The sequence below is a fragment of the Nasonia vitripennis genome (assembly GCF_009193385.2).
Source record: "Nasonia vitripennis strain AsymCx chromosome 4 unlocalized genomic scaffold, Nvit_psr_1.1 chr4_random0003, whole genome shotgun sequence".
NCBI lineage: Eukaryota > Metazoa > Arthropoda > Insecta > Hymenoptera > Pteromalidae > Nasonia > Nasonia vitripennis.
Window position 1 is genome coordinate 3283947 of NW_022279638.1, and position 26087 is coordinate 3310033.

At 38.0% G+C, this 26087-nt stretch overlaps 1 protein-coding gene across 4 annotated transcripts in view; it reads right to left on the reverse strand.

Moving 5' to 3' along the window:
• Nucleotides 1–26087, reverse strand: part of LOC103315780 (39S ribosomal protein L33, mitochondrial) — a 148029-nt gene that overhangs the window by 73441 nt on the left and 48501 nt on the right. Inside the window, exon 1 of one of the 4 annotated variants that reach the window (XM_031928075.2) lies at nucleotides 17535–20731. The exons of the other annotated variants lie outside the window; for them this stretch is intronic. Coding sequence (XP_031783935.1) covers nucleotides 17535–17825 — 291 coding nt within the window. The 5' untranslated portion in view covers nucleotides 17826–20731. Of the gene's footprint in view, nucleotides 1–17534; nucleotides 20732–26087 lie in introns of those variants that run through there. 4 annotated transcript variants of the gene reach the window in all.

Genomic DNA, 26087 nt, shown 5'->3' on the forward strand with positions numbered 1-26087 from the left:
AGTTCGGGTAGGTAGGTGGCGACCACCTAGAGGAGTCATTCGCAAGTTAACTGTCGGAAGGGATCATTCGGGGAATAGCGAGACTTATGTTTGGACGCTAGCGAGGGCTCATTTGCGTCTTGGCCGCTGGACAGAGAACATCTAAGAAGGGATTTCATCTCGGATACAAAGTAAAAGTAAAGTTTGAAAAAAAATAATTTGACCTTGAAATGACCTTGTAGGACTGGCTCAAATTCGAGGTCACAATTCTCCCCCCCCCCCCCCATACAACAACTTTGGTCTCTACCACTTTTTTTTAATTTGGCGTTGCTAGAGGAATTACGTAGGCGGGGTTTCATTCTGGCTGCATGACCTTGCGATGACCTTCAGTGCCGCAACCGAACATACCATTCTGAACGTAAAATTTACCGCTCTTTCCATTCCCGCAATAAAAGAATGGGGTTCCTATTTAAAAAACCAAAGTTGACCTTCAAATGACCTGGAAAAACGCGTTCAAAGTCAAATCCAAGGTCACCATCGGGTTGCCCCTTCGATATCCTACAACTTTGGTCTCTACCATTTTTTCGATTGTGGCTGTCCCTGACGAGTTATGAGCGGTGCCCGTTTAAATTGGGTCACCCTGTATATAAAAACACACACACACACACACATATTGTCGCAGACTAGAAAAATCTACAAATATTATCCTATAAAATATTTGTACGCATGCGCTATTGTAATATATGAATATTATCGTATAAATGTTACATGTGAGAGTCGATGGTTTTGATCTTTGTAAGGTGCGAAAATATCGGGGAGATGAAATAAGTACAATATATTATCGGTAAATGCGTTCGTTTATTAATCGTAATTCACAATGTATGGTTTAGTTTTTTTTTTATATATATTAGCAACATGTGAAGCCTCTCATATCTTTTTCGTGCAAATAATGTAATAGTGCGTATTAATCTAATCAGGCGACTCGAGTTTACGTCACTGACGTAACTGCTTGAGTCGGAGCCCGCAAACTGAAAATTTGAGAATTTTCTGCAGTTGCGATATATAAAAAATAACTTAATGAGAAACTTCAATTAATTTTTTTTTTTCATTAATCAAACTACATTTTTTACATAGTGCGATCACATAAAATCAATTATGATTCAAAAATTGTCAATGTTAAGTCCATTAACTGTGTTTTGTTTGAAATTAAAACTGTTTATAAGAGATACATTTTATTTCTAGGCCATATTTCAGATACTTCTAATCAGTTTGATTGCAAAATATGTAGTGTCTTACAAATATTAACTTTCAACAAAAGTAAACGGTTAGCCGAGTTTGATTTATTATATATTACAGTGCATGTCAATAATAGTATGTAACATAATAATTTCGATTGAAACATAATAACAGATCTAAAAAGAAATATGGTCAATCGAATAAAGTAAATTATAGTATATTAAATAATATAAGTTCTGAATCAAATATTTGATAACTAAAAACTTAAATAATATATTGATCAAATACAAACCATTCTTGTGTACTTACTACGTATCTTACCATGCCTGTTTCATAAATATTAAACTGAGCCCATCATTGAACATAACAATTTTGAGTTTGTGTTATATTATGTTTGCAAAAATATTGTTATAAGCTCAACTTACTTTGATTAATCTCACTTTATTTTTAATATATTTCGTTTAAATTAACATACGTACATACTATTATATTACATTTTTAACTCATTACACATTATGTTATGAACATGCACAGAAAAATTATCAAACTCACGCAACCTTTTAATTTTTTGTGTATATCATTACAATATCATTTTCTTCAAATTTTCCTTCAAGCTATGAACATTTATACCTAACACCAACCGAGCGACGTTAGGAGTGAGGTGAACCTGCTAGTTATTATTAAAAGAAAAAAATTATTCAAAGTATTATTGAAAAACTGTAATAATCATAAGTTAAATAAATAGGATATGTCTATTTTCATAAAACAATTTTTTCCATTCTCATCTCCGTCAAAAACATGTAAAAAAGCTATAAATATAGTATAAATATAATATAGCTAAAAAATTAAAACCAATACAGCTGGAATCCAGATAAAAATCGCTGGATTTATAACTGTATTTATAGCTATTTTTTAAAGCTATATGTTTTTACGCAGATTCCATAATCATTTCCTGAAATATTCCAAATTTATTCCACCAAAACTATTCCATGCATATACTACAAAAATATCACATAATTATTCCACTGAAATACTCTATAATGTTTTCTCAGAAATATTACTCAAAATAATACTAAAAGATTTGTGAAATATTGCATGTATCGAAGTTTTTGTAGAATATTCCACGAAATATTGTTGAAAGATTTATGAAATATTAGATATACATCGGACTTTCCACAGAATATTCCACACATATATTTCAGAAATATTTCGACATTATTTCACTGAAATATTCCGAGTAATAGTTATAAAAAATTTAGGAAATATTACAGACAAGAAGGTTCTCATAAATATTCTACAAATATATTTCATAAACATTCCGTACATTTTCCGTCAAAATATTCCACGAAATATTGTTGAAAGATTTATAAAATATTACATATAAATCGGACTTTCCAAAGAATATTTCACACATATATTTCATAAATATTTCATAATTATTTCACTGAAATATACCGTGAAATATGTATGAAAGATTTAGTAAATATTACATGCAAGAAGGTTCTCATAAATATTCCACAAATATATTTCATAAATATTCCGTGATTTTTCCTCCGAAATATTACGTGAAATGTTTTTGAAAGACTTACGACATATTCCATAGATCTGAGTTTTTATAACATATTCCATACATTTATTTTATAAATATTCCGCCATTATTTCACCGAAATATTCTTTGAAACATTACTGAAAGATATCTGACATATTACATGCATGTATATTTTTGTCAAGTATAGTTTATAAATTTATTTCATAAATATTCCGAAAATATTCCATTGAAATAATTCATCGGAATCTTTCATAAAGATTACGTGAAATATTCCAATGTTAGCCATTTTGCGGACATACTATTAGTTAGTTAGCCACCCGGATCCTACAGTTAACCCATCCTATTCTGATCTTCTGTAGCTTAGTGATCTTATCCGCTATCTGAGCTGGTACCCGTATCACTGCAATCTGCGTGTCACCATACTTCTTTCGCAGAGATCTTATCGTAAAGACTTTTATGATGTTCTCCTCGCCGATTTCCTTCTGTAGTGCTTCTAGTACCTCCTTTTTTGAGGTAAGCATGTCCAGATCTCTTACTTCAATGGTTTCTTCTTCCTGGAGTGCTTTTATTGTGGCGCCTTCCACTAGTACCGCTTGAACTGCTTCTTGGAAGTCCGAGGTTTTGACTTCTTTTGTGCGTTTAAGCTCTATCAGAAGATCGCCTGCAACTGTTTTGCGTATTTTATTTACGCTATTCCCCAGTGTGTTAAGTGACGAAGCTGCTTTTATTTTGGACAAAATGTCTGCATAGCTCTTTCCTTCTGTAGCCTTGATGATTAAAGCATCCGGTCTGGGAGGTCTTGCCCGTTCCTGTCCATTCTTGCTGGCCCTGTTCTAGTTTGCAACGCCAGGGACACTTTTATACTCTTTGCTTGCCTTTTTCTCCTTTTTCTTTGACTTTATTGTGACGACTTCCTGCCACGCTGTCTTTTCAGCTTGATTATCTGCTCCTTTCTTTCTTCCACTTCTATCCTGTGGAGTAGTTAGAACTTCCTCCGTTGTACCCGCCTTCCGTGTGTTTTATTATATTCTTTAAGATTAATCATGATTCATAATGAGGAAGATTTAGTTTGATGAGTAAATAAGAAATCAACGTCTATGCTTTATAAAAAAGTAAATTTTCTACTTTCTAAAAACTTGACAAATCTCTTAAAAATTGTAAAACATATACCAAGGGGTCAAGAATAAAGTATAAAATCTAGATCTAGCGTCAGTATAAAAATAATGGCATCTAAAAAAACATTTTTAATTCAATGATAACAAAACTCCACAAACTTATAAAATTCTTCATGCAATTATTATAAAATATATACTAAGGAGTAATATATATATATATATATATATATATATAAATTTAAATGTAATTTTAATATGAAATTAATGATATTTTTAGAAAGAAATTTTACATTTAGCGTTATCACTTAGTTTGATTGATTATGTATATTTTAAACTTTATCCTTAAACTCTTTGGAATATATTTTATAATGTTGTAAATTTTCAAAGAGTGGAAGATATACATTTTTTTATAAATATGATTCTAAAAAATAATGAATTAAATTTTTTCTATGATACATTTATGATACTATGGATGTACTTGTTTTTTAAGGAATTGGACATTATTCTAATTCTAAAAGTCAATTAAATGATAACCATATACTTGAATTCAACACCATTTTGAAATTTTACTCGATTTTTGATATGCAATCTGCAGTTTATTTTGAATTGTCAACGTATTGATAGACCTAAAGAATATATTTAAATACTTTTTTCTGGTTTAAGTACAAACAAACACTGGATTTTTTTGTGGTACAAAGACAATGTAATACGAATTTTTGATAGCATTAACAAAAAACGTCTAGATGATGATCATAAAATTTGTATTAATAGGCTGTTTCCAAATAAAAATAATTTACGCATATTTTCTAGGTACAGTATCAGACTAATTATTATGATCGCGGTGTTTTTGCTATATAGCATTTGAAGTCGCTATTTTATTTAATATTTGCCCCTGCAATGTTTCATTAAATATTAGTAAAATGCGAGAGCATTTGGTTAGAATGTATAATACATTAAAAGTTTATCATTTTTTCAAATATCAAAAGATTATAAAAATAAATTATAAACCACCGTCGAGTGTAGACGTGCTTACGAGTGTCTGTTGATATTAATTCTAATCGAAAGTTCGTACAAAAATCGGCTCACCGCTCGATCACGTTCGGGAATATAGCGAGCCTAAGCCTGCTAGCGCATTAGAGTGAAATTAAGTGCTTCTGACTGCAAGGGCACTTATTCTACCAACAAAATGAATTCGTCAGTTCAAGTTACCGTTTCTGCAACCCAAAACAGAGTGTCGTATTCGCATATGGCTCAACAAATTCAAATACCGACAAAAGAAGCTGCCATTGTTCTTGATGCATTATAAGGTATTCTTGTTACAGAATACACGAAAGCAATTGCGACAAAAACTGTACCAACAAAGAAAAAGTAAATGCTAAAAGTTAATCAAAAAATAATATAGATAATAAAATATTAAGTTTAGCTGATAAAACAACTAATAATTGTGTTACGTGGGATTGTCGGGAATTAGGATGGTCGTAGCGTTCATAGGATGGGCCTTGGAACTTGATGAAAGGTGCAAGAAAGACGTCACTGAATGCATTGAATGGTCTTTATTAAAGGATAGTGAGAGAGAGAGAGAGAGAGAGAGAGAGAGAGAGAGAGAGAGAGAGAGAGAGAGAGAGCGAGAGAGAGAGAGAGAGAGGTGTGTTTGATAGTGTGATTCCTGTAGAACTGAGCCGAGAGCTGGTCGCGCACGGCTAATTAAGCCTGCCACTGCACATCGGCATGCAGTGATAAGGCGGGTGTAAGGTGTCATCCGCTCGGTTCGTCCGAGCTCGCGAAGCCCTTTCGTTGTTGCCATGCTGCGCTACACATATGCACGCTAGTGTGCGTACGTGACACGACCAATGGCCGCGACGTCATCGTCCCGATGACGTGTAATTATCATAAATCGTGTGTATCGTAAGTGTACTGATGTTTGTGATTTCTGCTTAAGTGTAAATACATGTGTGGTCTCTCTCTCTCTCTCTCTCTCTCTCTCTCTCTCTCTCTCTCTCTCTCATTTTATATATAATGATAAAAAATGCTTAATCTAGTTACGGATTCTTATTGTTTTTATAAACTATATAAAAATTTATTGTAATTAAGAGGTAACAATAGGTATAATATGACAAATATAATAAGTGATTAACTTGATTTTTTTTTGTATGCTGTGTATAAATATAATTTTTTGTTGTATCTAGCGAAATTAAATTTTGTATGATTTTCTTTTGATTGTAACTTCCTACATATCATCGATTGTCGAATCGAGCTTGGTGTTCTGAATTATTTATTTATAATTATTTATACTCATGGCTCCAAATCAAAAGGTGTAATCGAATTTGACAATTGAAATTAAATGAAATTTGATAGTGTTAAGAATAGAAGCTAAGAATGACCGTAGTCTCATGCGAATATCAAGAGCAATGGTATTTTTCAGAATATACTGCTGTGAAATCGTAGAGATTGTTCACTGGTTATTGACTGTGTCTTTTTTGATTTTGTGTGAGTCCAGAAATTTGTATGCCTTTTGTCTCATATTAGGAAAACATTAGTTCATGTTTTTCCGCGAGGGGCGCATAAAAATGCTTAACTGTTGACATTTGCACTGATAATGTCGAATATTTGAGAACAATCAAATATACGCTCGTGATGCGAGACTATTAATAGTCGTGTTTTATTTTGTGCTCATATAAGTATATTGAGCTTTGCTTTTGAGCGACAGCCAATAAATTCTTTTACATTTTCTCATGCCATTGGATAATCGCTGAGCCTGATACGAGTATCTTATGCTCCTATGCTCCTTGATTTTTGATTTGAATTTTTTTGCTAGTTGCGTAAGTACTATTTGTGAGAATATTTAAACCTTGTCGTTTCGACTATCGAATCATGTATTTTTTTTATATATTTAACTCAAGTTTTAATATGAATATTTGATGAATTCACACAGTAATTTCGAAAAAGGGAAAAGGGTATAATATGCAATTATAAATGTAAGTAAACATTAATGTCTATAAGGGAGTTACTGTGTGTATCCATTGTTTTTGCAACTAACGTTCTTATCGTGCATGTAACTTTCAACGAATTTATTATTTAATTACGTGTAATAAATTTTTTTTTATATTTTCATGTGTGATTTTAATCGTTTAACTATGCAATTTTCATTGTAAGTTGCACGTACGAAACCTTGAAGGCGGTTTGATATTATTGTCTTATAAATATTTTAATGTGATTATTTTCTGCCGCCGCGTGAATTTGATTATATTGAATTCCCTATTTTAATATTTTAAGCGAAAGATTATGATGAGCGATTACAGTTGTTGGTTTTATTGTTACGTAGTCTACATTTTTTTAAATATTTTTTTTTTTAATTTATCTTTGCGTTAACATGAAATTGCGTGAATATTAATTTACTAAAATAATGACGTTTATATTTAAATATTTTGTAACTGAAATGTTTGAAGTTTTTACTGACTTTAAGATTTGATCTCATACAAGTGTATACCGTATATGCATTGAAATGTTGTGATTTTAATAAATTTTAATAATAAGTAGCTATAATCTAATGTTATCATAACCCATACCTTACATACTTCCTCACACCTCGTTCGCACTACACATTTCACTAATCACTTTCACTTGGATGCTGCAGCTGCAGGTAGGGCCCATGCAAGAATCCTCGCATTGTCGCAGCTGGGACTTGTTGCCTCTGTTAAGGTTTCTTTATTCTCCCTCCACTGCTGCGTTGTTTGTAAGGTAGATTGGAATGATGCAGCTTGGGTAGTTGATCCGGCCGAATTCACAGGTGCCATGTGCACGCGCACCACGACATTGGGTTTAACTCTTGGTCTTATCATCTTGAATTTATCATAGATTTTGTATTGGCACATGTCCTGCAAACGAACAGCGGTCCTTGCTGTATTTCGTGCCTTGTCATGCATGAATTATGTGTATGATTACTGCATAATCTGCATATCCACCACTGTTCATTTCGAACGTCCATGTTTTCTTCTGCTTCCTCCTCCTTTGATATTCTGAATCTGGTGCCGCACCTCACGCACTGTGTACCCTGCTGTATAGATGGGACCGCAAAGGATTCTCTTTCGACCGCTAGCCGTTTTATGGCCGAGACTGGATTGGCGCCCATGCGGGAGGCGAGCGGTGCGCTTTCCGAACTGTGCTCATCACTGCTGCTATACTTTATAACCTCCAGGTTTGGGGATGCAGCTCTATGTGTGCACATTTTTTCTTTACGGAGAAATTCACTTTTCACTGCTTTCTTCAATTTTTCCTTCTCACTATGCCGTTTTCGCTTTAATTTTCTCTTTTCCTCTCTCCTTACTCTCCCAAATGCACTTTTTTTTCTTGATTGTATTTTCACTAGCGCTACTTGAAGATTGGTCGGATGTTGTTTCTGTGTAAATTGCGGCCTTGCCCTGTGTGCCACTAGTTGACGGGTTGCAGTGTCTTTTCCTCCTTTTCTTCTACTTTCTTTAAAATATTGTTTGCAATAAGTTCCAAGTTTAGCATGGACACTCTCAAATTGCAAACGGCGGCCTCCAGCATGTTCTTGGTTGCGGTGTCGTCAAGCGTTAGGTTTTCCAGTAACGTTGATTGAATTTCCAGAGAGTCGATGACATCACGTATATGCTGTATTTTTTCCTAGGAACGTTCGAGCGATGTGTTGCGTGTGATGGTTTAAGGAGTACTGATTTTTCTGAGGCTTGTCATTGTTTATAAATTGGGCAGTGCATGGTGTGTTTTCTTTTTATGCTGAGGGCTCGAGTTGTCGAAGAGCTCTCTGATTATGGGTATAGTTGATATCCGACGCCCGCAATGGGAAAGGCATAGGCACACTTATCGCCCATGGAATTTGAGGGTCGTAAAGCGGCTGCATTCTTTCTTGGCTGTTTATTCTGCTCAAGTCGAGTCTTATAACATGGCTGTTTGTCGCGTTTTCCGGTGTGGCTGAAACTGTTAAGAATAATTTTAGTATTCGGGACCCCCCGGGATTGCGCATTTCCAAACTATGAATATAAACAGTGCAATGCTTGCTAGCGTATATCCTGAGATTTTAACTATGTTTTTAACTGTTTCAAAATTGCTATTAGCTTTGTGCAACTCGGATAGAAATTTGGCTTTTTGTATAATGTCATGAAAACTTGAGCCTGTGCTGAGTGTATCAGTATGAATTTTGTGTAAATTCTTTGCTTTGAGAGCTATCTTGCTCTCTATTATTTCTTTTAAATAAGATGAAAAATTTTCGGCTTCCGGTGTACTGTTAAGCATAGTATAAATATCAGTAGTTATGTTAGGGTAAAATATTGCAGTTGTTTGTAAGTTATAGGTTCTAGACGAAGTAAACCTTGCGTTGTTAGTGTGAACCGTACAGCCCGCGTTTAAACGCAAGATACCAGTTTCGTTTAATTCATGTGTCCAGTGTACTGATCTTTGGCATTGTACGAATAAGGTTTCGGAGTTGATAGTTGAAAATAGCCAGGTGTTTTTTTTTGTATATTTTGAGCCAATAGGTGTCGTGTAATTTAATTAATTTTATATTGCATTCAGTTATATTAATACTCGCGTCCTTGATGGCAAACTTTTTTTCACTGGCCGCATTCTTTCTTATCTCGCGTACCGGTTCGGTATTTTTGCAAACTATGAGATCATTGACATTTTTGCATTTTTCAAGATTTTCAGCTGTAATGGGAATACAGTTGTGTTTATTTAGGCTAATAGCAAAAAATTGGGTTCAGATTTTGTTTGATAGAAACTGGGGAAGCTTTATATAGAAGATATTCTTGTAAGTCAAGAAGCGGTATCGAAAGGTGATAGATTAATTGATAGTTAGAATAGATTATTGATAAATCCGAGAATTTCATTAATTGAATTAATGTGTCGATTTTGTCGCTGCTCGGAAAAATTGCATCCGGGACAGTTTCTCTTACTAATTCGGCTGACTTGTAAATTAGGTCCGGAGATAGAAAACGCGGGTGTATTGCGCCCTGTGAGGCGAATAATATAGCGTCTGAAATAATTTCTGTGTCAAGTTTGTATTGCGTGATAGATTGGCCTAGAATTTGTGTTGCTATCTAAAGTGTGTCTCTTTTGTAGTAATAGTCAAAAGATTTAAAAATGTTCGAAATCACACTAGTTAATTTGTTTATTTTGATATTCATTTCCTGAAATTCCGTTTCTACCAATTCCGTTTAACGGTCTCTTCAAGACCTACGGTTGCATGCTGAAGTGACCCGAACCATCTTTAGCTCCTGCTGACAGCAAGACGGGAGGCCGGTTACCTAGCTAGTTTCGGTCAACCGGCTCGTGCGAGTGCGTGTTATTGTGTGACATCCGCCGGAAACTCTCCAGAGAGCCGAGCACCTGTGTTCGGGGTGGGAGGCTCGAGAGAGTGGAGGTGGGCTAGTGCGATAGCGCGTGCTATACCCTGACATGATGTACCCAGTCTGGCACCGCCTACAGTCATGTGTTGGGGCCATGTCAGCTGCCCCCATAGACGGGGGGATCCAGGGGGTCGGACACATGCCAGGATGAAGAAAAATGCTTATAATATGGGAACCACAAACGAACTCGGGGAAAACCCACAGGAGAACCTGAAGTTGAAACCTTAAGGGTGCCAACAACACAAGACGGTGGATATCCAATCCACAAATCAAGCAGCAGTACCAGTATAGGCAGCGCCATGAGTGCTGCAGCATACCGATATGACAAGAACGCAGCGGTAGGAGAAGAGAGCCAGACCATAAGGGATTGGCTACAAGCCCACGCCAGCCTGCAAGACAAGCTGTGGGAGGCGCGTGAAACGGCCAGGGAAATGACTAAAAACCAGGAAAAGCAAAAGGGCGTGAATATCAAGATCAAAGAAGTCTTACCCTTAATAGGATCCATGATGATCAAAGCTTTCACGCTTCTTGACCAGATGAAAGATGTCGCGAAGAGGCAGTCCCCCAAACAATCTAGTGAGGGCAATGCAAAGCCTCAAATAACGGTAAAATCAAAGAAGAGGGTAAGGGCATCATCTGACGGAGGCGACGGTACCCCCGCCAAAAAAGACAATAAGGATATAAGTGCTCTCTCAACAAGTAGGGACAGTGAGGGGAACGGCCAGACTTCTCATGGTCAGACACAATGGGAAGTAGCTGCTGACAGGAAGACTAAAAAGATACAGAAGGTAAAGCCGGAGCAGATCCAACCAAAGAAGAGAGAAGAGAAGGCTCCACGTCAGAGGACGGACGCCATTCTGATAAAGCCGGAGAGTGGCAAGACCTATGCTGACATTTTGTCTCTAATGAAGACACAGGTAAAGCCGGAAGAGCTAAACATGGTGGTTAAGTATGTTTGCAAAACAAGAGAAGGCGGCGTCCTGGTCGGGGTGGGCAAAAGCAATGACGAAATGAAGTCATTTCAAAAGGCCATCCAAGAGGCAATTGGACAAGCAGGCACAATTAAGGGCAAGATCTCCAAGACAATACTAGAGATCAGAGACATCGATGGACTTACGACGAAGGAATAGGTCAACAGTGCTATCACAGCCGCAACAGGCTGCGGCAAAGAAGATGCCAAAGTTCATCTCTTTGAGCCAAATACGAGAGAGCAGAGGATGGCAGTGGTCGAATTGGACCAGACCAAGGCCGTCGCACTGCTCAAAAAGGGAAAGATTCGCATCGTCTGGGTAAACTGCCGAGTGCGGGTGCGAGCGAGCGTCACGCGATGTTACCGTTACCTTGGCTACGGGCACGTGAAAGCCAAATGCAAAGGGCCTGACAGGAGCACTAGCTGTTGAAAGTGTGGTGCGGGTGGACATAGAGCGGCATGCAATGTGCCGACCCAACAGATAAAGTGTTTTCTTTGCAAATACGACAAGACGCCTGAGGATAGGACGATGCACACTCCAGGCACCGGAGCGTGCGCAGTCTTCCGGACGGCCCTTAACGCAAGCAAGATCCAAAGATAATGGCAAGGATACTCCAAGGAAACCTGCACAGAAGTAGGCTCGCACATGATCTGCTAACCCAACACGTGAGGGAGCAGAAAGTCCTATTGATCAGCGAACTATACAAGAACCTAGACCCGCCCTTTTGGGTATCAAACGGCGAAAAAACCGCAGCCATTTGTGTGCCCGGGCGCGGGTTGGCGAATACGGTTGCGGGAGAAGACTACGTAAGGGGAAGGATGGGTCGCATAACATTCTTCAGCGTATATCTGTCACCGAACCTAACTGCCGCCGACTTTACAAGGAAACGAGGGGTATTGGAGGACGCTATTAGAGAGGTCCCCGGGGAAATCATGATTGGGGGCGACTTCAACGATAGAGCCACAGAATGGGGCATGCCGACGACGAACCCAAGAGGCAGAGCCATCCTCCAGATGGCAGCCAGGCTGAACTTGATAGTAGCGAACGAGGGTAATACCACTACCTACCGTAGAACAGGCTTTGGGGAATCAATACCGGATGTAACCTTCGCAAGCGAAATGACGACCCGCAATATAAGGGACTGGCACGTCACGGAAGAATATACAGCTAGCGACCACCAGTATATTCAATTCAATATCGAAGACCGTCAAACCAGTACAAGGAGAAATCACAGTCGATCGCCAAGATGGAACACCCGACGCATGAACCAAGAGACACTCGCGGTGTTAATTCAAAGCGCGAACCTCCCATCCAACGAGATCCCGCACGAATTAGGCGGACGCAAAAGAGCAGAGACAATAGTAGAGAAAACTACTAATCTGATAACTGAGATCTGCGATGCGACCATGCCCAGGGTGTCTACCAGCCACCAGAGAATACCGGTGTACTGGAGGACAGACGACATTGCGGAGCTTAGGAAAGAAAATGTCTACTCTAGAAGAAGGGCTCAAAGAGCCTGGAAGCATAAAAGACCTGAAGCTGGAGACCTTTCTAAAAGATAGGACGAATCGCGAAAAATTCTCAGAGACGCGATAGATAAAGAGCAAGCACTGCTGCTGGACGAAGATCATCGACGACGTCGAGAAAGATCCATTCGCCGACGGATACGCGATTGTTACACGAAAGATGGGCGAAATGAAACGCACGGGACCCATGGAAGCTGAAACGATGGAAAAAGTAATCGATGGGCTGTTCCCCACACATCCCATCAGACCCCAGACAGAAGCGGCGGAAATACTGGCAGACGCGATACCTCTTTTTACAGAAGGCGAACTCATCGCGGCAACTTCGTCCCTTAAGAGTGGCAGAACACCGGGACTGGATGGCATCCCTGCGGAAATGCTCAGGATCGTCGCGTCTCAACGGCCTGAGCTGCTCTTGGAGATGTACAACCAGTGCCTGGTGCAGGGAGTTTTTAGCTCGCGGTGGAAAAGAGCAAGACTTGTACTGATTGAAAAACCGAAAAAAGAAGCGGATACGGATACTTCCTATAGGCCACTGAGTCTTTTAGACACAATGGGAAAGACGGAAGAAGCACTGGTTAAACCGCGAATACTAAGTGCTGTACGCAAAGCAGGAGACCTTTCCGATAAACAGTATGGCTTTAGAAAAGGACGATCCACCATAGGGGCCGTTAGAGAGGTAACAGACACGGTAAAGAAAGTAGAGGAAGTTAGACACGCGACTAGAGACATCGTGATTCTGGTAACGTTAGAAATAAAAAACGCGTTCAACTCGGCAAGATGGACCGACATACTTGCTGCCTTAGAATCATTCGGTATGCCGCGATACATTATGCGTCTTACGGAAGATTATCTGAGGGACCGGGTTATCGAGTATGACATGAAAGAAGGGCGCAGAAGAAGGCCTATAACTGCAGGAGTTGCGCAGGGTTCGATCTTGGGGCCAGACTTCTGGGGTATCTTGTACGATGGGCTTCTGAAACTCGAAATGCCGGGGGACGTGATGCTCGTTGGATACGCCGACGACGTGGCAGCGGTTATAACAGCACGGAATGTGGGCATCGCGCAAGCGAAGTTAAACGCGATCATGAGCAGAGTACTATGGTGGATGGCGAACCACGGATTGACTTTAGCACTTGATAAGACCGAAATTGTCCTATTGACAGGAAAGCGGATACCGACCATCATACCCACGAAGGTAGGCAGCGAGACTATAACGACGAAACCATCAGCTAAGTATCTAGAAATAACTCTAGACACGAAGTTGAACTACGGGGAGCACCTAGATCGCGTCTGTAAAAAAGCCACGATTAGAATAGCGCAACTTAGCCGACTCATGGCTAACGTCCGTGGGCCTAGGCCAACGGTTAGGCGGCTACTCATGGCGACCACTAACTCTATCCTGTTATATGGAGCAGAGGTGTGGGCCGACGCTATGACTATGAATAAGTATCGGAAAAAGATTATGGCGGTACAGCGAAGGGGGGCCCTTAGAATAGCATGCTCCTACCGGACGGTCGCGGCCGAGGCATCGATGGTAATCGCAGGGGTAATCCCCGTAGATCTTCTTGCGATTGACCGCAAGCGGATCTACGAGGCTCGTTTAGCGTCGAATAGCACCTCAATTGCCGCAGAAGAAAGAGAAATAACAATGCGCAATTGGCAGACTCGGTGGACCGATTATCCAAAGGCTAGATGGACTAGGACCCTTATAAAAGATGTGGGCCCGTGGGTGGACAGGAAATGGGGGGAGGTCAACTTTTACCTTACCCAGTTTTTCTGCGGTCATGGATACTTTAGGAGCTACCTGTTCGCGATAAACAGGGTGGCAACACCGGGGTGTAAGTACTGCGGTGACGAACGGGACGACGTGAGACACACGTTTTTGACTGCCCTCACTGGGCTGAAAAGCGTAAAGCACTGGAGCTGACGATAGGGGCGTTCACGCCCGAGACTGTAGTTGAAACGATGCTTGACAGCAAGCAGAACTGGGATTAGATAACGGCGTACGCGGAGACGGTTCTCCGCGCGAAAAACATTGACGGTTGTTTACAACACTAGTTGACGGCTAGAACAGCTTAAGACAGGCGACCCCCCGAAGGAATGCGAATGCGGTTACCGGGGGGTTTTTTCGCGGCCCTACGAGAGGTGGAGTTTTAGTGAGTATACCTGGCGTTGTCCCGCGCCAGGAGAGTCTCACACACGGGGAGCCTCGCACGGGTCCTGTCATGGTGCATTAAGCATTTCTCCAACTCTCCGGATAAACAAAAAAACAAAACAAAATAATAATAATAGCAATAATAATAATAATAATAACAATAATAATAATAATATTAGTAATGATTTATTTATTTGCTTAATGAAGCATGGGTTTAAATGTGGTTTAAATTCATGTTATTGCTGAATTAGCGTTCCTCTTGATGCAGAGGGAGATTTCTTGATTGATTATATGAGGTATAAGCTTGATTTAATTCACGCTGTAAGCGCATTTTGTCTTCGATAGTTTTCCGCAAATGTTATGGGTCTGATTAGTTGTGACATATTAAGAAAATATAGCGATAGTTCTTACATGTGTGTACATTTATTGCTAGTGTGCACACTTACTGAAGAAGTTTCAGAAGTAATTTTACGTTGTTCGCGTATCAATTTAAAACATGCTTTGCAGCATTGTTTTGTGGAATAAATTAACGCCGAATCGCGTGTGCTATATTTGTTTTAATTTGTTTTAGTAATATAATGTGCTACAAGTAGCACACAATTGTAACTTCGACACATTTTGTGCGTATGAGTATATGTGAGGTAGGTTTTAATAGCGAAAACAAGAATTGCATAGCAATGCCAAATTGCAAGTATTTTATTAGTTAAGAAGTGTTTAAAGTTTATTTAAAGGCAGTCCGTGGTGCATAAACGTGAATTTGATGCACTTATTTATAAATTATCTCGCCATAAATAGAGGCGATAGCATGTTCATGTATTGTTGCAATGCGGCTCATATGTCATCAACACCTGAAATAATCATACTTTTTGATTATTACAAAGGTTGAGGATATGAGATTGTCTTTGTATTAACCAATTAAAAATAGTTGGTCGTAGGTGCTTTTATGGCAAGTTTAATTACTTGCTTGTAGCACACAAATGTGGCTTTGATGCATTTAACCGTATCTTTGTATGGTTATGTGAGCGAAGTTTCAAAAACGAAACAGAGAAAAAAAATCATGGCTTTGTATACATGCCTGAACTTATTCGAAATAAAGTGTGGCAGAGTATATGTGTTGGCAAAAGAAATTTAAGCAAAGAGTATCCGATTACCTGCATTAGCGCAATATATTGTGTTATAGTGGATATGCAAGGTAGCAGCTGATATTATAAGTTCATTACTACGAAGATTTGATAAAACATATTCACATTCATGCACTCATTTATAATGTAAAAATTCATACATGTATCGATCTGTCTAAATTAAATGAAATAATTCATAAATTTCAATACTAAATATTTCGGCTAAGTTAGAATATAAAATCTTATGCGCATATGTTTGCCTCTAGATTTTGATGAAAAAATACTTTCAGGTGCGTCTCAGTTTCTAATGTAGAAATTTGAACGAATATTTAGGCATTTAGAATAAGGAAAAATGTCTCACAATTTTGACGCAAAATATGCTTTAGTCAAGTTATAATACAAAAGGTTCACGCGCCGCGTTAAGCATGTTGCATGAGAGAGTTGACGCGCGCATATTCTTGCTGCGATAAGCGCGTAATACAGCGACGAATATTATACGTTTATTTTAACGAAAATATTTCCAAACGCATCTTAATTTATATTGCAGAAATTCGAATAATTATCAGAGTATCTCAAACAGGGAAAATATCTCACAATTTCTAAGGCAAAACATGCTCTAACCAAGTTACAATACATAAAATTCACGCGCTGCGTTAAGCATGTTGTATGGGAGACTTGACGCGCGCATACACTCGCCGCGATAAGCGCACAATACAGCGACATACATTATACGTTCATTTTGGCAAAAATATTTTCAAATACATCGTAATTTTCATTGTAGAAATTCGAATAACTATCAGAGCATCTTAAACAGGGAAGCATATTATAATTTTCGATGCAAAACGTGCTTCAGCTAAGATATAATATAAAAATTTACGAGTCGTATTTAATGTGTCGCATGAGGAAGGCTCGACGCGTGTACGTTTACGCTACAATAAGCATATAATATAGTGATGCGTACTGTACGTTTATTATTACAAAAATTTTACAAGAATTATCCTTGCTTGTATTTTTATTTCTACTGTAGATATTCAAATTAATATCAGGCCATTTGAAACAAAGAAATACTTTATGTGATTTCAAATGCTCTATACGTTTTATCAAAATTAGATTGCAATAAATTAAATGCTGTGCTAAGCACAATTGATATGAAACACTCGAAAAACATATACTCTAGCCATAAAAATATTACACCGGTAATTGCGGGTAATAGAGTAATTAATACGCAGGTACATTTAAATATAAATATTTTATGAGCACAAAAGAAAACGCTGAAACTGTGTATTTGTGCATTGATTGTATATGAACTTGCGCGCCCAGTGGCCGCGGAATTAATAAGATGATAGTTTTTCTGATAAATTGAATAATGTGTTCGTAGGATGCGAGTGATAAAATGGTATGACGTTGAGTGTTATATTGCGCCTGATGATCGATCGTGTGGATTGTAAATTACTTTAATTCTGTATATTTGAATGATTGCTGTGATTTGACGAATTTACCTCGGTGTGTTGTAAAATGCTTTGAGGGCAAGGCGGTGAATCTTTGAGTGCCGTGCATCTTTTAATTTTATCCATGATCGTTATTTTGATTATATCCCCGTTTTTCAATTTGATATTTTTTGTCTTATAATCTATACCAATGATTTCGTAGGGTCCTTCGTAATCTCGGTCGTGCTTGCCCTTCTGCGGTTCTTTTAGCACATAGACTAGTTCTCCTTCTATAAAATGTTTTACATTCAGTTTCTTATCGTAGTAGTATTTTGATCTATATTTCGCCTGAATTGAGTTCATTGCTGTTAAGGTCTGCAATTGAGATAAATTGCTTATTAAATCAGTAATGTATTGGTTATAAGTTACGGACGTGTCAGTGTCTCTTGGCTAGAAGCTTGACGGTGTACGTGGTTTTTGTCCGAAAACTAACTCGTGCGGTGTGAAATCCGACGCCTCGTGTTCCGTGCAGTTATATGCATGCTGGCAAATTGGAAGCCACCTACTCCAATCTGTTTGTGATTCCATGTACTTTTTTAAATATTCAGTTAGTGTATGATGCATTCTTTCGATACCGCCGTTTGATTGCGGGTGATAGGCTGTTGAGCAATATTTTTCTATTTTAAACAGTCTAGCAAATTCTTCCAAGAGTCTATTTTGGAAGTGTGTGCCTTGATCTGTCAATATAGCTGCTGGCGGGCCAAAATAACATATCACTTTGTCCGTGAATGCTCTTGCGACCTCTTCAGCTGTCGCTCTTCTTATCGGTATCAACATGCAATATTTTGTTAGCCAGTGTTGTACTGTTAAAATATAATTGTAACCTTTTGAACTCTTTTACGGACCGTAAAAGTCCATTAAGACTTTCTGAAATGGTTTAGACGGCGTGTCCTTTATTTTTAGGGGCATTCTTGTTTTTACCCTTATAAGTTTGTTGGTTTGGAAATGAGGGCAGCCCAATACAAATTGCCGTACATCTGGTCTCATATTACGCTAATAATAATCGTTTGCGATTTTACTTATAGTCTTGTTTATGCCTCTATGTCCAGCCATAGCGGCTTCGTGGTATTCCTTAATTAGTTTGTACCTGTCTGCCACCGGAGGAACAAGTAAGGACTTAAGATAAATTATTCCAATGGCTGGTATGCCATTGAGGATCGTCTCAAATAGGCTTATGAAGTCTGTCCACTCTGATAAACTCAACATTCCTAGATCTCTAATTAATGCAAAAGAATTTATATTTGATTTTGCAATTTCTGATCTTAGATTTTTAATATATTTCCTTAAATGCGTTTTGAGCGGTTTTTCATTAACGTGACTTTTGACGAATAATCCGAAAATTTCATGCCTTTAAAATCTGTTATGAAAACATCTCCCAAATTTCTTTCGGTGTTTTTCAGAGTATTTTCATTTACATATCCTCTTTCCAGCATAGTGTTAAGGATTTCCGTTTCAAGGTATATGTTTGTGGTTAGTAAGAAAATCAAGTTTTCTTTGTATCTGAATGGATGTTCTGGAACTTCCTTTAGTTTGGAAAATAATGCAGGTACTTGATTTTCTGGTATTGACCATGGAGGTTTTTCCCTTGGTGGCCTTGTATTTACTACAAGATACCGATTCAACAGTGCATTTTTACCCCTTTCAATTATCATAGCCTCTCTAGTGCTCATATCAACAGATTTCGGTGTAGTAGTGTTGTTGCTGCTTGCATGTTGATTCTGAGAGGTTTGCAAATTGTTTTGGCCTAAGAGGTTTTGTTTGTCGCTCGCACCATGCGACTGTTTGTTGCCGCTGTTTGCATTGTGATTCTTTAGGTTCGGAAACTTCAAAGTCCGGCAACATATTGGATTCTACTTTTATGTATGGCGTGAAGTGTCTGCCTACTAAATGCAAATGAATATAATCATGCGTTTGGTTTGTAGTGACATGCCAGTAATCCATGGTTTCGTTGCTCTGCTAGTAATGTATACACACATTTTGTTTAAATTCCTAAGCAAAAATGTATGCGCAGTCGGCATCTCCGTATTCTGTTGGCGATTGCAGAATTTTCAAAGCTTCTTGAGGGCTGCCACAATTCTGTAAGAAAGGCGATTGAGCTAATTTTGCTCTGAGGCCAAGAGCCGAATAATTTAAGTTTGCTGTTTTGATACTGAAATGGAATAAGCAATTACCCGGTGGGTATGGTGGTATGTCATCGCTTCGTATGAGGTTCGCATGTGGTTGTGCACAGTGATCTTCGTAATTAAATGTTCTGAATCTTCCAAGATATGAGACCGAGGTGTCCGGAGTCGTTGACTCTACTTCTCGTTCTCGTTCGGCTTGTCGAGGGACGTATGCAAAATCGTCGAAAGCTTCAAAGACGGATACCGGTATTCCAAGAGGATCCGAATTTTCTGAAGACGTGTCCGAGGCTTCATACTCCGACTCCTCATTTGCTAAAAATCCACTGACAGTAGTCATGTTGTAGTCAGTCAGTATTACATGTTGGATTATTATCCAAGTTTTTATCCGTGATATGTATTAGTTATGCTGTATTGCTGATGTCTTTTACAACGTTGCTTATAGTTTCTTTGGCAGAGGAGTTGTTGCTTATAGCTACTATGCTATTTTGTTCTGGCATTAATTCATGAGATGTATGTGTTGGGAGTATCCCTGCCCCATGAGAGATGTTATTTACTGTGTTTGGTTTTGCTTTGTCAGTCTTATTTTCACATTTTGATTGTGAATCAGTTTCTCAAATATCCACCTGTATGCCATTTTTACCGTTGTGTTCTTTTTCTTTGATGTTTACCCTTAATTTTGCATCCATTTTCATTGCTATTTCGGGTAGTGTTTGGCTTGGGGGTAAATCACCTGGAGTATTATGTCGTAGTGACTGATCATTTTCTTTTTCTAGATGCGACTTTTCGGGTGGAGATTTTGGTGTAGAATGGATTGGTGGCTGGAAATTGCTTGTTATATTACCGGATGGCATATTATCCTCATTGTGACTGATGACTTCTAGTGGCGGTATATCTTGATTTTCTGTAATTATATCTTCCGGGGTTATGTCAAAATTTGGCAAAGATCTATGTAAGGAAGTCGGCCTGAGTGGCTTCCTTGTTTTAATTGTCGGAGTTTGCGTACATGATACGTTCTGTTTTGATTTTGAGTTTTCAGCACTTATATTTTTACCGTTCGTGAGTGTGTCATTATGATCTGTTACTCTTGAAGCATAGCGATTAAATAGTTTTTGCGCATTGGGAGAATATGGTAATAAAGTATACTTCGTCTTCTTTGTCTTCTTGCGTTTCTTTCTACAGCTCTCCCAAGGATCCTTTGTGACATTTAGGCCCAATGAATCGTCTGAAGAGTAGTTTTGTATATTTGCAGGAATATTGATGGAAGTGTTGTTGGAGACAGGTGGGGCACCTTCAATATTCAAAGCAAATTTTTTTATTGATTCGTGTAATATTGACTCAATTTGCTGTTTCTCATTTGGGTCTAAAATATATTTATCTTTACTTGATTTTGCCACTCTTACATTTGTTAAAATACTAGCGAACTGTATGCAGTCTTTATAATCTAGTATACATATATATATATATATATATATATATATATATATATATATATATATATATATATGCATATTAACACATCAGGTATATGATAAAGAAACCAAAATACTAATTCGTTGGCTAACGCAGCAAAATGAGGATGACAATTTCATATATATATATATATGAAATTGTCATTCTCATTTAGCTGCGTTAGCCAACGAATTAGTATTTCGGTTTCTTTATCATATACCTGATGTGTTAATATGCAAAAATAAAAAGTATCTTCTTCATTTCTTACTGCAAGTACCTCACATTTCCTAAATAAAATTTCAGTTTCTTTATCTCTTTTACGATGTATGTAACTTAGTGAATTTTCGGAATTTGGATGAGGTCTTTTCTTCTTTTGTAATTTGGTTATGATATTCTCTTTGTTTGCTTTGATGATAAATAGTCTCGCAGGTGGTGATTTTTCATCGAGATCACTATTCTCATATTCTTGTTCACTAGCAAGTTCGTATAATTGAGCCCTTGGCAGTTCTGGATTTTTCTCGCCTTCAGGTATGATTAGATTACGTGAAAGAGCGCCTGCATTCACATTGGTACGGCCTGGTCTGTATACTATATCGAAATTTCAACCTGTTGAATCGTAAATCCACTTTCTTTGTGCTTTGAAAATGTTTGAGAGGTTCATGATCTGTGACCACTGTGAATTATTAGCCAAATAACCAGTGTCTAACTGCTCCTTTGCGAATACTATGGCGAGAAGTTCTTTGTCATACGTTGAATAACTGAGTTCGCTGCCCTTGAGTGGTCTAGAAGCATAAGCGCATGGTCGATCTTGCCAATTTTGTCTTAACCTATGACGGCCCCGAGCCCATAGTCACTTGCATCACATTTTACAACAAAAGATTGAGATAAATCTGGGTCTGCTAAAACTGGTTCACTACATAATATTTCTCTAAGTTTTTCAAAGGCCATTTGTTGTTCTTCACTCCAATAAAATTTTATATTTTTGCGTAATAGATCGTATAATGGTTTGGCTATTTTGGCAAAATCTTTGATATACATTCTGTAGTATGCAAAGAAAGCTACTGCTTGCCTTACTTTCTTAGTAGTGGTTGGTATTGGATATTTCGCCGCAGCATCAACCTTTTTGGGATCTGTACGAATACATCCTCCTCCCACAATATGTCCCAAGACTGCAGCTTCCCGCTTCAAAAACTGACACTTCTTCGGTTCAATAGTTAAATTTACCTTCACCAGTCGTTGCATGACTCTCTTGAATCTCATGGCATGCTCTTCCAAATCTTTGCCAAAAATCATAAAGTCGTCCAAGTAAATGGCTACTTCTTCCGACTGCAGTCCGGCCATGGCTAAAGATATAGCTTTAGCGAAAGTATTGCTAGCAGTTTTCAGGCCCATAGGCATTCTTTTAAATTGTAAATGTTGAAAACCATTAGCACCTACCGAAGTGATAAATGCAGTGTATGGCGCTGAATCAGGCTGAATTGGAATTTGATGGAAGCCTTGTTCTAAATCAACAACCGTGATAATTTTTGCCGGGGCTAAGTTTCAAGATATCACTCGTACATGGTAGTAGCCAAGTTGTTCCCTCTGTGTCAATCAACAACTAGCCACCATCTCTGGTTTCCGTTGGCATCTGGGTTTTTGGGAACAATCCATAAGTTACTGCAAAAATCTGAATCCGATGGTTCCACGATTTGGTTATTACTCAATTCTTCTACTTCGTGAATCAAATGTTTTCTTAAATTGACCGGAAGTCGAAAACGCTTGGCATGTACAACTTTCCCTGTTTTTAATTTAATGACATGCTGAAGTATATTTGTTGCTGGCAAAGGTTCGCCATCCAAACCAAATACTCCCGTAAAATATTTTATTAAATCACGTACATGTTCTATTTCTTGCTTAGTGCAACCTTTTAGTATTTATTCTTTCTATTTATTCATTCTTCTCTCAAATCTGGATTTTCCGCTAAAATTCTGTTTTTTACAGCGACGTCAATAGGTTCTTTCGTGTTGCAAAATAGTGAACGTATGTTTACATAATTAGATGCGTCAATGTTGTTGTCCTATTTAACGTTGTCGTATTTAAATCGTGTATGTTCTGTCCGTTCAAATTACCTTGTTCATGTTTTTCCGTGAGGGGCGCATAAAAATGCTTAACTGTTGACATTTGCACTGATAATGTCGAATATTTGTGAACAATCAAATATACGCTCGTGATGCGAGACTATTAATAGTCGTGTTTTATTTTGTGCTCATATAAGTATATTGAGCTTTGCTTTTGAGCGACAGCCAATAAATTCTTTTACATTTTCTCATGCCATTGGATAATCGCTGAGCCTGATACGAGTATCTTATGCTCCTATGCTCCTTGATTTTTGATTTGAATTTTTTTGCTAGTTGCGTAAGTACTATTTGTGAGAATATTTAAACCTTGTCGTTTCGACTATCGAATCATGTATTTTTTTTATATATTTAACTCAAGTTTCAATATGAATATTTGATGAATTCACACAGTAATTTCGAAAAAGGGAAAAGGGTATAATATGCAATTATAAATGTAAGTAAACATTAATGTCTATAAGGGAGTTACTGTGTGTATCCATTGTTTTTGCAACTAACGTTCTTATCGTGCATGTAACTTTCAACGAATTTATTATTTAATTACGTGTAATAAATTTTTTTTATATTTTCATGTGTGATTTTAATCGTTTAACTATGCAATTTTCATTGTAAGTTGCACGTACGAAACCTTGAAGGCGGTTGGATATTATTGTCTTATAAATATTTTAATGTGATTATTTTCTGCCGCCGCGTGAATTTGATTATATTGAATTCCCTATTTTAATATTTTAAGCGAAAGATTATGATGAGCAAAGGTTCGCCATCCAAACCAAATACTCCCGTAAAATATTTTATTAAATCACGTACATGTTCTATTTCTTGCTTAGTGCAACCTTTTAGTATTTATTCTTTCTATTTATTCATTCTTCTCTCAAATCTGGATTTTCCGCTAAAATTCTGTTTTTTACAGCGACGTCAATAGGTTCTTTAGTGTTGCAAAATAGTGAACGTATATTTACATAATTAGATGCGTCAATGTTGTTGTCCTATTTAACGTTGTCGTATTTAAATCGTGTATGTTCTGTCCGTTCAAATTACCTTGCATTTTAAAGGGCGTAAAATCCACATTGTTGTTTAGAATTTGATGTGATTTAAGGTTTCTATTATCAGTAAATTGCGTACAATTTAATTCAACACTATTTCTATTTGCTTTTATTGTGTTATTATAATTCAACTGTGATTCAGGTGAATATTCCGGTGTATATAAATACGGTTGTGCCATGTTGTGATCCCAAGTAATTTTCACATCCCCTTTTCATATCCCTGTTTGCATTTAGATTTTACCGACTAATTGTTCTATTATAAATATGTGTCGGGACGGTTGTAAAAGCTACATTTTGATGAGGAAAGATAGAATGGTGTGGTGTATGTATGGGAGTGCTTGCATTTCGCATGTTGTCCAATGTGTGAGTATTTTGCCAATGAGTAATTGGATGGAAATAACTCGCCTGTAGTGGATCATTTAACTGGTTATTTTGCCAACCCGTATATGGAATGTAGGTGGAAATACTTAGTGTGTTTGTCTCTCCATTAAAAAAAATTATGTAAATTATTTGTTTCTTATTTAAACAACCCCCAAATATTTTACCCTCAACACTGCTTGACCGAATACTGCTTGTTCTTATTCAATTCGCTTGTTGCAAAATTGTATAATTTGTCATATTTTGTCCCTAATTCTATCTGAAATTCAGAACGTTCAAACAGGCTGTCTGTTAATAATGCCGTTTCTCTTTGACTAAATTCGTGTGGAAAAGACAGCTTATCAATCTTTTTGTAAACAGTTCTCAACTCATCTGAGTTGATTTTTCTGTTGTATTAGCTTTTGCAAGTATGCTCTTTTTCCGCTACGTTTGTTCTTGTTCTTATTTATACCACAAGTCTCGCCACTCATTGAATAAAAATGCACTTGTGCGTGGTGAGAATAATCTGACTTAAGCAGATCGAGGGATAGGCCGCAATTAATTTGACCCAGGAGTGATGACCGCTAAAACAGCAGATCGAGGGAAGGCCGCTACAAAGCAGATCGTTAAGTAGTGAGAGATCACCGCTAAAAACAGCAGATTGAGGAATAAGCCGCTACTGAGCAGGCTTGAGGATGGGATAGATCTAATAGAGTCAAAATGTTCCACAGTTTCATTCCGTTCATGATTAATTGCACTTCTGCTTAATTTGAAAAAAAAAATGTTTTGATATTGTGAATATTTCCTCTCGACTGTGCAGACTTCTATTTCCTTTGGTTCTGTCCTCTCCTTAGTGTAGTATAAAAATATTCCTTTATAGCACAGTGTGGCTAAAATCCGTTGTTAAGTCACGCCTATCTGTGACTAAAGTAGTCCTTTTTCCACCATGTTTATCACACTCGCTACGCTCGTGCGCTAACCTCACGGTGCAATTAAGGACTACTTTAGTCACGAATAGGCGAGACGATATTCTTGACTTAAATGGTCCAGTTGTACACAGCGCTTAGCGCCCTCGCTACACTCGGGTACTAACTGCGCCGTGTAAAAAAGAACCGTTTAAGTCACACGTATCGTAATGTACTATTATAGCACAGTTGCGATGCTGTGCCTCCCAACACAGGTGCGCCACACCTAAAGCCTCGCATGCACTAGGATTTTTCTAATCGTAGGATTTGACCGCGATCATCACGTTTGGGAGAACGCTAGGGAGAGGGGAAAATGATCACACACAATGGTTAAGTTTTATTGCACATGTATTTCGCCCAGCCCTTACCTACAACACGGTGGCTGTAGTGCCTCCCGCGCACAGTTTAGCCACGCAGGGCTTACGCTGGGACGCTCAAACACGAGCCACGCTCGTGCAGCAGACGGCGGGCCACAGGCCCAGGTCCAGTACGCTGACGGCTGTCTCTCTCC